The sequence below is a fragment of the Branchiostoma floridae genome, chromosome 11 (assembly GCF_000003815.2).
Source record: "Branchiostoma floridae strain S238N-H82 chromosome 11, Bfl_VNyyK, whole genome shotgun sequence".
Classification (NCBI taxonomy): Eukaryota; Metazoa; Chordata; class Leptocardii; order Amphioxiformes; family Branchiostomatidae; genus Branchiostoma; species Branchiostoma floridae.
The window spans coordinates 6,920,128-6,934,221 of NC_049989.1; the positions used below are offsets into that span (position 1 = coordinate 6,920,128).

General features: G+C 42.0%; 1 protein-coding gene across 5 annotated transcripts in view; it reads right to left on the reverse strand.

The window, feature by feature from the left end:
* The window catches only part of LOC118425524 (kinesin-like protein KIF12), a 35,349-nt gene extending 23,673 nt beyond the window's left edge, over positions 1-11,676 (reverse strand). The window contains exons 1-2 of one of the 5 annotated variants that reach the window (XM_035834420.1): positions 11,271-11,676; positions 4,305-4,382 (exon numbers count right to left, since the gene is read on the reverse strand). In XM_035834420.1, coding sequence (XP_035690313.1) covers positions 4,305-4,382; positions 11,271-11,461 — 269 coding nt within the window. In that variant the 5' untranslated portion in view covers positions 11,462-11,676. Of the gene's footprint in view, positions 1-4,304; positions 4,383-5,816; positions 6,941-11,270 lie in introns of those variants that run through there. The other 4 variants (XM_035834423.1, XM_035834419.1, XM_035834422.1 and 1 more) reach the window with 4 other exon arrangements.
* Positions 11,677-14,094: the final 2,418 nt, after the last annotated feature.

Sequence of the window (14,094 nt, forward strand, 5' to 3'; positions counted from 1 at the left end):
GTGCTCTACATAAGAAGGGCAACACCTTATAATTATATGTATAGTTGTATACAGTACAAATGATTACCAAATATTATATTTGATAACCAAACTGGAAGAACTGCAAAAGAATTTATAGCTTTTGAAGGATTGTCTATAGTTAAGGGTTTACATTGTAGTTAACACAGACTCCACATGACTGCAACTCCAAGTCCAACTATGCCCAGCAGAATCATGCTGCCTTTGTTTCGACACAAGCTGGGCCCATCTAGTTAGCACGCCAAAAAACAAACGCGGCGTCTGAACACCCCGGCGAGCCTCCGCAACTCTCAGATTTATGAACAACACAGTCTGAGAACAAAGCACCACCTCCCAAGGGTTCCAACAAGAGAGAAGGCCCAAATCTGTGCCTGTACATATTGATCCAGGGCAGAGGCCTGGCCTGATTACCATTGATCATCAGATGCTGGCAGCTGTATGAATGGACTATAGCCCAAAGGATCCCTTCAAATGGGTCAGAAGGGCTTATGTAGTGGCTACACAGTGCCAGCAATGCTTACAAATAATAACCTGTATTATCAGTGCACACTGGGGGACCTTTATCGTACACTTACATGTCAATCATGTTTACCAAAGGTGTCGCAATTTTGTGTGACTTGGTTGTTGACCTTCAAGAAAAAGACAGAATTCTCAAGACTGATGAAAGAAGTGTTTGGTTGCCAGTTAGCACAATATCATTATCAGTCAAAATCATGCAGCAACTAACTGAATTAGCTTTTTTTGTCTTGCTGCACCAAGCATAGCCTGTTAAGATTTTCTCTCTTCACCATATCACCTCACCATATACTGCAATTAAATATAGGTCTAGTATTAATTGCATGTCACCATGGAAATATAGAAAACAATGAAGAAGTAGTAATTAAACTTTCGTCAAATCAAAATATTGCTAGATATTTATTACTGACTTCAAATCGCTTGAATCTCAGAAAGGAGGCTACCGCATTATACAGGGTGTAACTGTATATATATATGGGCAGCATATGGGTGGAACTATAAATGACTATTGGCAATCAATAGATAGAGTTATCCAAAACCATTTTTCCACTTTTTAAAAGCTCTCTAAGTAGGATTTAGGGGGGAGGGAACTGAAAATATTCTGGATAGCAAAATGACATGGACAAGCATCTTTTAGCACATTTATGTTATCATTTTAATTTTCTAGCATCCATAAACAATTGAAATAAATATAATGTCCCTATCTTACCCCCCAATATATTGGTACTTGCATGTTGCAATGGTTTGACCTCAGCTTCTCTTACACACTGGAGACTGTTGTCAAAGACAGCATTCTTTAAGTCTCTTACTCATTCTTATCCCTCCTCAAAATTCAAACCAACTATGTAATACTATTCATTTAGATGACAAGTATTATTACAGTGTACACTTGTAGGTTGACACGTAGCTCACCTACATGACCCAGGTCACTCTAGTAAGAGTCTTGTTGTGGCACAAACATGTACAGTATCATTATCATCACTATCGGATTGATTTTGCAATTACCCCGGTAGGTAACTCATGATTGAATTTTTCTAATTTCAATTCAAACATGAATATGGAAAAACGTCTTTGAATACTGGTATTATAGAAGAATTCAAAATAAATTAGAGAGTGCAACACAATGTCTAATGAAAAAAAGTGAAACATTTGACTACCCCTTTCCTGCATAAAAACAATATTCTAACCTTAGAGAGACTGAGTCCTTTAGAATAAATCACTTATCCACAGCAAAGCATATATTTTCCCAAAGGCTGCCAGATGATTTCCACTGAAGCCTAGTTCTTCACCAATCCAGGTAATCCCTGGTACTAAGCACACAATCCCTGGATGTACCAGTCTATACACCTGGCCTGTAAACAGGGACACCTTGGGCAGGGCTTATCAGTCTGAACTGGGGACATTGGATACTACCAGGCCATTGCACCATGTCTATTTGTATCACTACATTTAATATAGTAATAATAATAAAATGATTTGTTGCAAATAAAGGATTGTCTTGCAGCCAACTGTTCTGGGGAGAAATCACTCTTGACAAAATAGGTAAACTGTAAAAAGGAAATTAGAAATCCCTTTCCAATACCAGACATTTCTATGTTATCCAAACACAAAAGGCCTATATCTTATATGGGCAAGAAATGTATTTTCATATCCATCATTTTTACATCAGACCAATCCGTGTACACCAGTATGGCATTGTTGTTGACAGACATATTAATTCCAGTTCAATTTTGCAAAACTCCATGCATCTATCTCCTTTCAGCAGTCCCTGAATTACGAACAGTTCCCTCTCGCCCATCCAAGGTTAAACCCATCCAAATAATAGGCAGGTTAGTCATAATAACAATCATTGTGCCATTTTTCACTGCTACACACATTAGTTTGAAAAGTTACACAAATTGCGTGCCTGTCATTCAACCCATATGTTCTTGCAAACGAAACAATGTGACATATCTCTTCCAGGACAGACAGCTGAATGTAATGATGATTTTTACAGGAACAATGCTTTTATATAGCTCATAAATACATGATTGTACAATAACAGTAGGCCGCTGATGTCTACTCCTATGAAGGCGCTTCAAACCTTTGATGCCCACACAATTTTGACAGCTTAAGAGCTGCTGTAAAAGCTCAGATCTTTCTAAAATGAAACAACATGGCTTAGATTGACAGAAATGGCCTTAGATGGATTGATCATCAAAGACATCCAGTTGGCAATTACTCTCTTTGATGCCAATGACAGGTTTAAGATACCACAGTGGTAGTCCTGATTTATGCGAGTTATGTACATGCATGTTTAGTACGGCAGCTGGTATTACATACAATATAACTGTAGTAGTGGAAAATGTATCCATCCGATCACGGGAAGCTAATATTGAAAGTGAAAATTGTTGGCTGTCCTGCATAGTTCCTGCAGCCTTTTGACTATTTTGCTAATTCAACATTTTGAGAGATTTAAAATTTATATTTCACTTTTCAACCAAAGCATCAAACTGTGGACTGCATCCTGCCTTGATCTTTAGGTTTTGGTCTGAGACGGTGTCTGAGCCAGCCAGCTATAAGTGTAACTGAAGTGAAGCATGACATTTTGATGGATTAGGAATACTATGGACTGCAACAGCTTGGCCTTTTCATAGTGGCTTTCCCTGAAATAGAAGCCATGGGGGTCTACCTATACACAACAATATAATATCATATAAAACATTGTGGGCTAAAGTTTATCTTTAAACAAGGAACTCACTTAGGATAGATCACTGCTAGTGAACCTTGTGGTATGTCAAAACCCTGTCTGTCTCAGTACAAATCAGACAGGTACTAGTAATGACAAATATCTCTAAACAGGTAAGTAGGTATGTTGAGTGGGAGGGGGGGGGCGGTGGGTGAAGTAACTCTACTGTCCTTGACATTGCTTCAGGGCTTCCTTGAAAATAATCTCTGAGCGGACAGAAGTCAAAGGACAGACTCTTCAAAACAATCACTGACTAGACAGCACAGGGTCATGAACAAGGACAGGAATCTCATACTGTCACTATCTGTCAGGAAAGACAAACTTTAAGGTAACCGTTGAGTTGTGTTATGTTCAGCTGTGTTGTCTTGTGTTGTTATGTTTCAGTTGTCAGGGGTGCCTAAGCATTTGCACGAACCCTATGAGATTTGTACGAACATTATGTGATACGCACGAATCACTATGCCAAAACGCACAAACCTTATGTGATTCGCATGGTTACCTCATGCGAATGACGTAATGCCACATGACTAGGCGATGGTCGGCCGGTTTTGCATAAGGTTCGTGCAAATCGCATAAGGTTCGTGTGTGTCAAATAGTGATTCGTGCCAATCACATAAGGTTCGTACGTTTTCGCATAGTGATTCGTGTTTTTTTCATAAGGTTTGTGCGTTTTGACATAGTGATTCATGCGTATCACATAATGTTTGTATGAATCTCATAAGGTTCGTGCAAATGCTTAGGCACCCCTGGTTGTGTTGCATTGTGTTGTGTTTTAACTTCAGATCATCTTCAGATCATTATCGAACCATTTGATATCAAATGCCAAAAACATAATGAGATGCATGTTCGTCATGAGTTTTGAAACCGGCTTAGACAAGGTAACGACCTGATGCATGTTGTAACAAGCATGGCGGTGCATGTTATGTTATGTTACAAGCATGGCAGGTAACCACGATCGTTTTAGCCATTAATCACCACAAGTTCCCCCCAGGGACCCAGGCTACTGTAGTGTCTCTAGGGAGGGTGGTTTGTGTATGGTTACCTGACGACCACACGGACGCTATCTTCTTCTCCATCGCTGCCTGCGTCCGCCAGGGAATCGTTGGATCCTGGCAGTGAACTGTAGCAAACAACAACAAAAAGTTGCTATAAATAGTATAATTAACTCCGCAGTAAACAACAATGCTAGAATGCAGAGTCAGGAATGGCAATGTTATGGTACAGGGAAGGATAAACAAGACGATCTCACAAATGGTTCTGGCAAGGAGATTATGTGAGACAAACCACAAAAAACATCAACACAAAACAGAAAGACTGAAAACCTAAAACACTACATAAATAAATTTTGACATTTTCCCTTTTCAATCAATCAATGATGTAAAAAGTTTCCAGAAGAGTACTTTTTTCTTGTTATTTATATAGTGTCTTGTCCAGGAGTTTTCCAACTTATAAACTAAAGAAAGTAGGTCAGGGTAGATATGAAGAATCAGAATTTGTTTCCTTCCTTTTCAGCTTTTGCTCTAAGATTGTGTTGCCATTATGACACAATACTTTAGGAACACTTACAACTTTGCCTTAAAAGCCTTGAAGAATGTCTTGTCTATCATATTCATTTGTGAAAATAAAACGTACATATATGCACTTATGTACCAGTCTACAAAGTAAACTACAAGTAGTTCTTCCCATCAATTGTACAGTACCTTGATATAAGGGGAAGGTGTACATAACAACATGACAACTGACTACACAGCATGAGAACATGGCCAAACACAAAGACAAGCAGACGACAATCCTTGTCTCCTGGAGAGGTTGGGAAGGCCATGTGCTGAACAGTGTACACATTCTCAGCTGATAGCCATGGAGATGGTACTGGGGTCTGAAAGTGGCCATTATGTTAACAGTACACCGCACACATGGGGGGAATTCCTGACTGTCTCCTCTTGTATCTGGGAGCCTTTGGTGCTAGGTGAAGGTTCAAGATTCTTGACGGAGTCAACTTGGGGGCAGAAGAATCGTCTTCAAGCAGATGTTGGGTTGAAGGATGATTTCTGACTGCTGCACTGCACTGAAATGCCCACTGAAACTTCTACATGGCTTTTCTGGCTGCACAGAAGTCAGAAAATATATTTCATCGACCCACCATTTTAATCTTCCAGGTAATCCAACCCAACATCTGCTTGGAGATAACCAGAACATATATCAGATTCTTTCTACAACTAGCAATATTTTAGAACCCCAAAAATCCCCTGCCGAGTTTCCTGATCAACCAAACACCTGTTAGCATGTGAAGCTGTGACATTGTTTTTCCTAACTGAAGCAATGTTGCTTGAAATTAAATGCCTGGCAGCCATGTGTAAAACAGTCACTGTTCATTTCCAAAACATCTGTTCATAATTTTCTGAAACAGTAATGTTCAACTACGTTGAACGTGAACTTACGTGCACTGCTGCAGAATATTTTGAGATTTCAATCTGCTTAACACGTTACACGGCTGTATTGATCTTTCTGTTAAAAATAGATAAAGCAAAAATAGCTTGTCTGAATAATTTGTTACCGGAGTGGTGACTCAAGGTCCTCGGTACACAAGCTGGGGTGCTCCGAGGCCAGGGAAGGTTTGTCCCCGGTGTCCCACAGGGCCACCCGGTCCATCGCGTCCGGTGTCTCCATCAGCCGCAGACAGCCCTGGGGCTCGTTCCAGCCTCTAGAATCCATCATTAAAGACTCTGTAGCCATGGCAACAGTACAGGTAACGTCTTGGAGAAATCTTCAGATGCCCAGCTGTCAAAACCGGAGTCATGCTGTGAGGGCAATCGCTGTACTGTCTGGCTCAAGGCGTCTTCTCCACTCACTTTCACTTAGATTTTACACTTAATCGTGAGGATCCTTCAGCTTCAAGATATGTAGGAAGCAGTATTTAAGGAGTTAGGCGTTCCCTCTCCATGTCTTGAGCAGCGACTGGGACGGACTGGTTCCTTCTGGAAGTGTCTATTGTTTTGTTGTGTTGTTTTGACCTGCTCACGCTTGGCTCACTTGTCTTGTGGTTCACCTTTGTCCCTGTTTCCCACACTTGAATTCTAGAGGATACTTGAGATGTGAAGGCTGCTAGTAACGCAAGGCACCTCGAGATAAGAAAGTCCTTCCATCTTCTCGCTGTGGTCAAGATGTCTTTGCAAAAGATTTTCGATAGGATGCGACAGAATCTCGCTGTGTGAGTGGACTGTGGCGTTGTTGTGGCGACTGGTCCGTATCAAGTCTTCTGTTAGCAGAGGGCTGCCCAGTCAGCCGTGAACAACACCTCACCAAAAACACCACCGAAATTTGGTCATAGTAAAACAAAATCAGAAGGTAAGGACTGCACTGTCTTATCTGCAGCGACCTTGCACAATGTCACTTGTGCGCAGCATGCGGCCTCGCAGTGGGACGCCGTGATTTGTTGCACTGATTTTCCCGCCACTAGAAGATCCCGGCAAAAATTCCCGTCTTAGTCCTTCTAGTCCTTGTTTTGTCTTCTTAAGTCGACTTGTAAGCGCTCGGCGATGTCCACAAACTTGACTCAGGCGACAGACTTGCCCCAAATAACAGGAACTCCACCTCAGCAGCCACAGCCGGGCTGTATTCTAATGCCGCGTTTTGAACGGAGGGTAGAGGGCGCCCCGCCCCCCGGTGATTGGCCTATCCTGTGACGTCATCAATACGTCATAAATTTTTGCAAGGGAGAGAATCAGGTATTGCAGTTCTTAGCAGAACCGCCAGGAGCGTACGTGGATGGCATGCTGTCCATGACTTCCTAATCATGAACCTCAACATGAAAATAAGGCACTAACGTAGCAAACAGAGAATACTACTGGTACTTTTATCATTACTACGTGTTTCACTGTTTGTGCACCACATTGAATGTGTATAGAGTACATTGTCCATATCCTGGAATCAGTTGACAGCAAGTTGACAGACAGACAGACAGTTTTATTTGCTTGTTTCTTCCCTGTTCAAGGCTCTTTATAATACTGTCTCTCACATGGGTCTCTGATTTTCTACTCTCCAAGCAGAGGTTGGTGGAGGAAAATCGTGACCTTTTCATCATATGCCGTATTTTTGGTGGGGAGCCTGGTGAAAAAATACGGCATATAAGGAAAAGGTCACGATTTTCCACACCAACCTCTGCTTGGAGTGTATGATTTCCCTCCTTTTTTCTGTGTCTATTCCACCTGGAGGCTTTCACCAAGTAGCGTCTCTATGCCAACCAATCACCTCTGATTTGCGTGATCCCTTTAAACCTAATTAGGACATGACTAACGAGGTCGTATCCGACAAAGGATGGATGAAGAGAGACATCTCTGGGCGCTGATTACTCACGCTAGCAGGAAACGAGAACCGAATTTATATTAGCTCCTGTTGTTAGACTTCATTAGGACGCCGGAAAACAGCTGAGATATAATCCCTGAGCAGCCACCTTTCATTGACCGACCGTATTTCAGCTGATCTCTAGGCAGACGTTGGGTCCTGCGGCATAAGTACGTCTTTTATGTTGTAAAACCCACACGGGAGCCGAACTGTACCATACGTCTGCGAGAGGTTTAGCCAAGGGATAGTTCAATACCAGTTATAATATTGGTAGATGGCTGCTGTTTCACTTAAAAACTTCCGCTCAAAAACTTCATATCCATCTTTATTTTATAACCCATTTGCCCAAGTCCAACCCACGGTTAGTTCTCCACCCGACTGTCTTATCCCCAAGCTATTCATTGGGAGGAAAGCCAGCAACCTTGTTAACTTGAATCAAAATCTCTTAAAACAACGTAGTTCTTACAAGTGATCGCACTGGATACTAGCAGAAAGGAGAGAGGCTGAGAAAGGAAACCAACACTGGGAGACCACCGCGGACTCACCCACGGCCCCAGTACTGTGCAACACGCTTTGATGCATAGAAAAGGGGAGGAATTTTAGTTGTTCGATGCCAAGCCAAGGGCGTCAAGAAAGCCGTTCTTGGGGAAACAGAACCAGACTTAGACCATTCACACCACAACAATCCGTGTGTAACTGTAGACATGTATCAGCACAACCAAGTTAGACCTGACTAATTTGTAACTTTCTTTGTTCGCCATTAGAGTTAGTAATTACATCTCAAACAAAATTAGACAACAGGGAAAATACCGTGAAGGTTATAACAAGGACCAAGTCGTTCATGGGAACATGATTAGAAAATAAACTGGACGTTACCAGGTGCCTTTAGGAACTTCTGGCGCAACATACACACATACAGAAGTAAATAAGGAGAGAGGAAAAGAAAGACAGTTTTCCACAAGATGCATGAAGGAAATAATGTACAAGGAAGACAGAAAGAAATAGTAAATAAAAAAGAACCGAACTGTTTTGAGCATATATCTACGAGAACTACTACTTAAAAGTGTGGTTTATGCAAACGATTGCACAATTAGATTCAATGAGAGCGGCTGATTCGCGGTTGTAGAAATATGCACGGTGGCAAGCTTTGTACGACAGTGTAAATGACGTAACGTTACATGTAACGTTATAACGTTATGCTCACAGCGGGCCAGGAATTTGTAAGGGCTGGGTATGAATGAAGCCTAGCACAGTCGGCTCTGATAGAATGGAGGAAGTGAAGCCTATCAGTGGTAGTGTACATTAGTATACATGTAGATCACGAGTTACACTACAAAAGCTTCAGCCAGGATTGTTCGATCTTATTATATTACAATACTATCATCATATTTCCCGGAGTCAATAGGAGTGGTGGTGTGTGTAGGGTGTTCTTTTGGTACGCCATTGTGGAAATTTTACTGAACGGTGTTCTAGGGTTGTCTGAAAACGTGTCCATAGTACACGTAAACAGTTGTTAAACAGGCTTCGCGTACATTCTTAAGATAAAAGGAACGGGCGATAGATTCAAATCAACGTGTATTAGCAATGATATCATTCAATGGACGAAATATGGCATGCTCTATTAATGACATTAGCTCATTGTAGTGCCAACTTTGCCTTTAGGTAGGGTACGCATGGGGTGAGGTACACCATTTATGTATTGTTATGAATATGAGACACAAACTTCTCAAAACTCGATTTTCGCGTGTCTAGATTAACATATGGTCCTGAGTAAAACTAACTCGAGTCACCACAATTCCTTGTGGTGCTTTGCTTTACATGTTTAGCACTATTCATACGTACAGTTATATACTAGTAGTAAGTAAGCATCTAGACAACATTCAAAGGTAAAACCTTCAATGACAATACATTTGCCACACCATGCCAGGAAGCAAAAAATATCCGAATTTAGCAAGGAAACAAAAAGACCGATCAGTGCCAAATAGACGGGAGACAACTTGGAGACGGTGTTGTCACCTTTTTTGTGTGTTTTATATGTTTCTTTGTGGCGAAGTTTGAATATATAAATACATAAATAAATAAAAGATGACAGGTGATATGAACATTTCTCACGAATTCGACGCTTAAACGATACATCAAACCACACGTACCCAGACGTCTCTTTACACTGCATCTGGACTGGAAGAACACGTTATAAGGCGATTATCTGCCGCTTGGGACATCATTATACAAATAGAATAAAGTTATGATAATTTATGGGAGCCATTCCAGACATACATGTATATAGAGATGGACAGGACATTTTAGACTTGATTATTTAGTCCATTTATTTAGTACAGAATTTTTTTAACTTGTAATTGTGAAAAATGGTGGTAATCATTTTTTAGCATACAGACAATAGTTCTTGGCTAGATCTGTCCTTTCTGTTCGCTAGATCAGTAGACAAGGATCTTATTTAACTTGATATAGCTGAGACCCATACTTCTGAGCTAGGAACTCCCTATTCTTCTTATATATACGTGTCCATGGCACCCTGTCTAACAGCATATGCTCTATCATCAGTACATCTTTTGGTAATAATCCATTCTGTCTCGTTTTCTACTGAACCAAATATCCTGTCTGTCGCTGCGATCATCATGAGATTTGTTTCCAGCGAGATTTGTCAGTTATCGGGCTCAGCAGTCAGGGTTACCCGAGACAAAATAAGTCAGTACTTAACCCACATACTACTAACCTACAAGAAGTCTGAGATCGCATGTTCGTCTCTGTGCCTGTTGTTATTACAAAGTCTGTTGGTACACATGACTGGTCAAAGTACCTTTCCAAACGCGTCTGTACTGTACTGATGATAGAGTAACAACAATGGTGCCGTATCCCTGGTCTCTACCAGACTGACTACGCTGGCTATTATAGGGAGAATAATTTTCCAGAGAGTTTTGCTACCAGAGGGGTAGAGACATGAAGTGTGGACTGACTCCCTTGGCCAATGTCCATTTTGTTTGCCAAATTAGAAGTTCTACGATCCCCGTACCCCCGTAGGAAGGCCTGGTGGAGGATACCGTATCTGTTCTGTCAGGGGTGATAATCTAATCTTCAAACAGACATTAGAAGAGATGATTGAGACATTTTCATCCCTTCCAGTTTTTTTAAGTCTTTCAAATGTTATCAGGAAAATACTATCAGAAAAGTAAGGCGGCCAGCCTACAAAAAACAGAGAAATTTTCGTTTTCAGGCTTTCAGGCTTTCAAGCTTTGGTTTTTACTGTAGTTTTTGTCTATATATGTGTAGTATTTGAGTGGAGCAGATGCTGATGCAAAACGCGTCACTCTTGAGTGTTTTGAAGCAAAATATATCACAGACAGACAATACAGCAACTAATGGTAAGTCTGTAAACATGAGGAAACAGGTACAAGGCATGCCGTCTTACATGATAAATGGCATGTCTACGCTATGTGCTACTGTTGCTGTAACGTTATGTTTAGTAGTAACAAGAGAAACATGTTGTATCCCTTTTAGACAGGTTGTCGGGCCACATTTGAATACCGGAGTAAATATCGCAGCGGTCAATTCAAGAATACAGATCAGCACCACCAAAACAATGAAACATTATCCACAGGTATTCATCTCCCGCTTTGCACGAGATATTCTTTCATTTTTCCTTACTCACCTGTTTGTCACGATCGAAGCCATGGAGATCTTGCGTGGTTGTTGGTCCACTTTTCCCTGTTCTTCTGTCTTCTTACCGTCCCCTCCAAATCCTGCATCAGGGATGAATTCTGTCCTCTCGCCCATCCCGATCCCGTTACGGTAGCCCTGGTTCTGCCAGGCGGGCATAACGACGCCTCCTACCGAGGCCATGATGGTTTACTCCTCGCTGCATGGCGACATCCTCCGCAAACGCTACCCACTGACCATCTACATCAACAAGGCACAGATCTGACTGCTGTTCCTCCCGCAGGTATGACCCTCACAGGAACTAGAAAAAAGTTATAACCGATGTTGTTAACAGATCACCATGTGAGGACGCCACGGGTCCACGGCAGTCGTACCTCCTTGACGACCGAGCGCGCGACTGACCCCCACCGGCGACACGCGACCCCTCCCCAACAAACACGACACCGCGCAAACTCCAAGCACTACCTGGTAACCCTACTCCCCGTTCCCAGCTAAGGTGTAAAGCTACTATTGTGTGGCTAAAGTGTTTCTGTTGTTCGCGTAAACTCCCGCGGTGGGCTGAGAGACTGAGGTTTTGGTGCGGGCGCTCACGGTCAGTTGCGCGTGAAAACCCTCCCACGGCCATTGCCGCCACAGGTGTTTGTTTGTCTCCTCGTAAACAACACCGCCATATTACAATCAATAATCAAGGTCATTCAAGGCTGTCAATCGTGAAAAAACACATCTTTTTACCTTGGTATCGTGGCGTATGGGACCTTTGACAAAAAAAGTTTTTTCCCCAATCTTCCAGCCTTCAACGTCGGAAAACTAGTTACGATTTTCTATAGCAAGCTTAAGATCTGCTTATTCTGTTACACACCTGAAGACCGCCAGTCAGTCTTTTTAAAGATATCACAGGAAGATATCTTTTCAATCACAGTGAAGTGCAAGAGCTGAGATTCTGATTAGCCGGACGTGCGAAAAGCCTATCACCTCAGACCTTAGGTGATTGTCTGGCTATTTCAAACAAACTCTAGATTTCACCTGTTGACTAAGAATAGGTGTAGTTCCTACGAGTAGTGAAGCGTCATATACTATTTCTTCAAAAGGGAAAGGAGAGGAATTTTCAAGTGCTTCAAATCGTTCTTTCCTTTAATGGGTACGCGACAGGCCATGCTCTACATTTGTAAACCGTAGTTCTTTATTCTTCGTTATAAAGAAAATATACTGTGTCCGCTACCTGTGCAAAAACATTATATGCCTGTTATTATACAAGAATATTTGACACCATCTTTAGTTTTCAAGACGCACAAGTCACCGGTCTGAATATAGAAGCGTTGCTGGGATACTATGTTGACAGTACACTGAGATACTGTTGTGTCAAACATTAGACACTAAAGCATGTACATACTCACAACAGAGCTATTTCCGTGTCCTTGAAAAAAAGGAATGCAAAACATAGAATGGACCATTGTACGTACGACACGTATGTGTGTGTGTGTGTGGGGGGGGGGGGGGGGTGCCCTTTGTACAAAAAGGGTGTGCAGTTTTCCCTGGTCAATGGGCTGTTAATGTTACGTTACTATTAATCTCCAAGCAGATCCTACGGTGCCATAAGATAGTATCAAAGCTGGCCAGGGACTATAGCCGGCTAAGGGAGTCAAACGGGCACCGGATGGGAGTTTGATACTATACATAACGCACCGTGGATCTGGTTCGAGATTACGTTACTATAACATTGTGCTGTATGACATACATGTATGGTAGTGTCGATGATAATAATTCTCTTACGCAGAGGGGACTAGCGTCGACGCAAAATTGTTCATAGTAAGCTTGTTTAATACCCACATGGTCACATTTCCAAACCAGGGCTGGTCGGGCAGTCTTGCGGGACGAGTATGATATGAAAGACAACAGAAGAGACACTACCTACCACAAAAGTGTTCACGGCAGATTGTGCATGTTTAAATTTATTGATACAAACTTTGACTTTTAGCTCCAGTTGGAAAATGTGACCAAAGCAAACGTAGGGTGGAAGTGCAGAAAACAAGTATCTGACAACTTGCTACTTCGGTATCACATTTGGCGCTGTATCTGGCGTTTTTTACATAAGGGATATATATACATATATATATTCCGTACGACCAGTATCATGTCGTTCCAATATGACACATTCTCTGACCATGGTAACACAGCTGGGTACCTTTGATCCGAGTGTGGAACGTTTGGACTTTACCAGCCTTAACGAGGAACAACTTGTCCGTTACTGAAAACTTACCGCCAAACACAACAATAACGACTGGGATATTGTTGACGTAACAATAGGAAGGGCTTCGGCACTTTGTTGCAGTCTCGGCAACATTCACCTACCTTTCCAAAATACACTGTTATCGGAAATGTACCAGTGCGAACTCGCCAACAAAAGTTTTGAAATTATAAACATGGTACAGATGTACCATATTGACAGTAAGCTGAAATATCGTCGTGTCAAATATTAGACAAAAGCTAGCCTGTACATAGTACCAGCAACGGAGGCGTGTCGTGTCCTTGGATAAAAAAAAGCAACTTTTAAAAGTAATCTACGAAAGAAGCTAGACAGTAAAAGGTATACTCGTACTTTCTAAAGAGTACCTTCCCCTATATAAACTCCTCACCAAAGTGTCCATTCAGTATTCATCCGCCACCGGTGTTATCTTATACCCCCTTTCCACTAGGACGGCGCTCTCACGGCGCTCTCTCTGCGACCTCAAATATGGTAGAGCGCGGTGAGAGCGCGGTGGGATCGCCAAGGTCGCCATGGGAGCGCACAGAGAGCGCGGTGGGAGCGCCATGGTCGC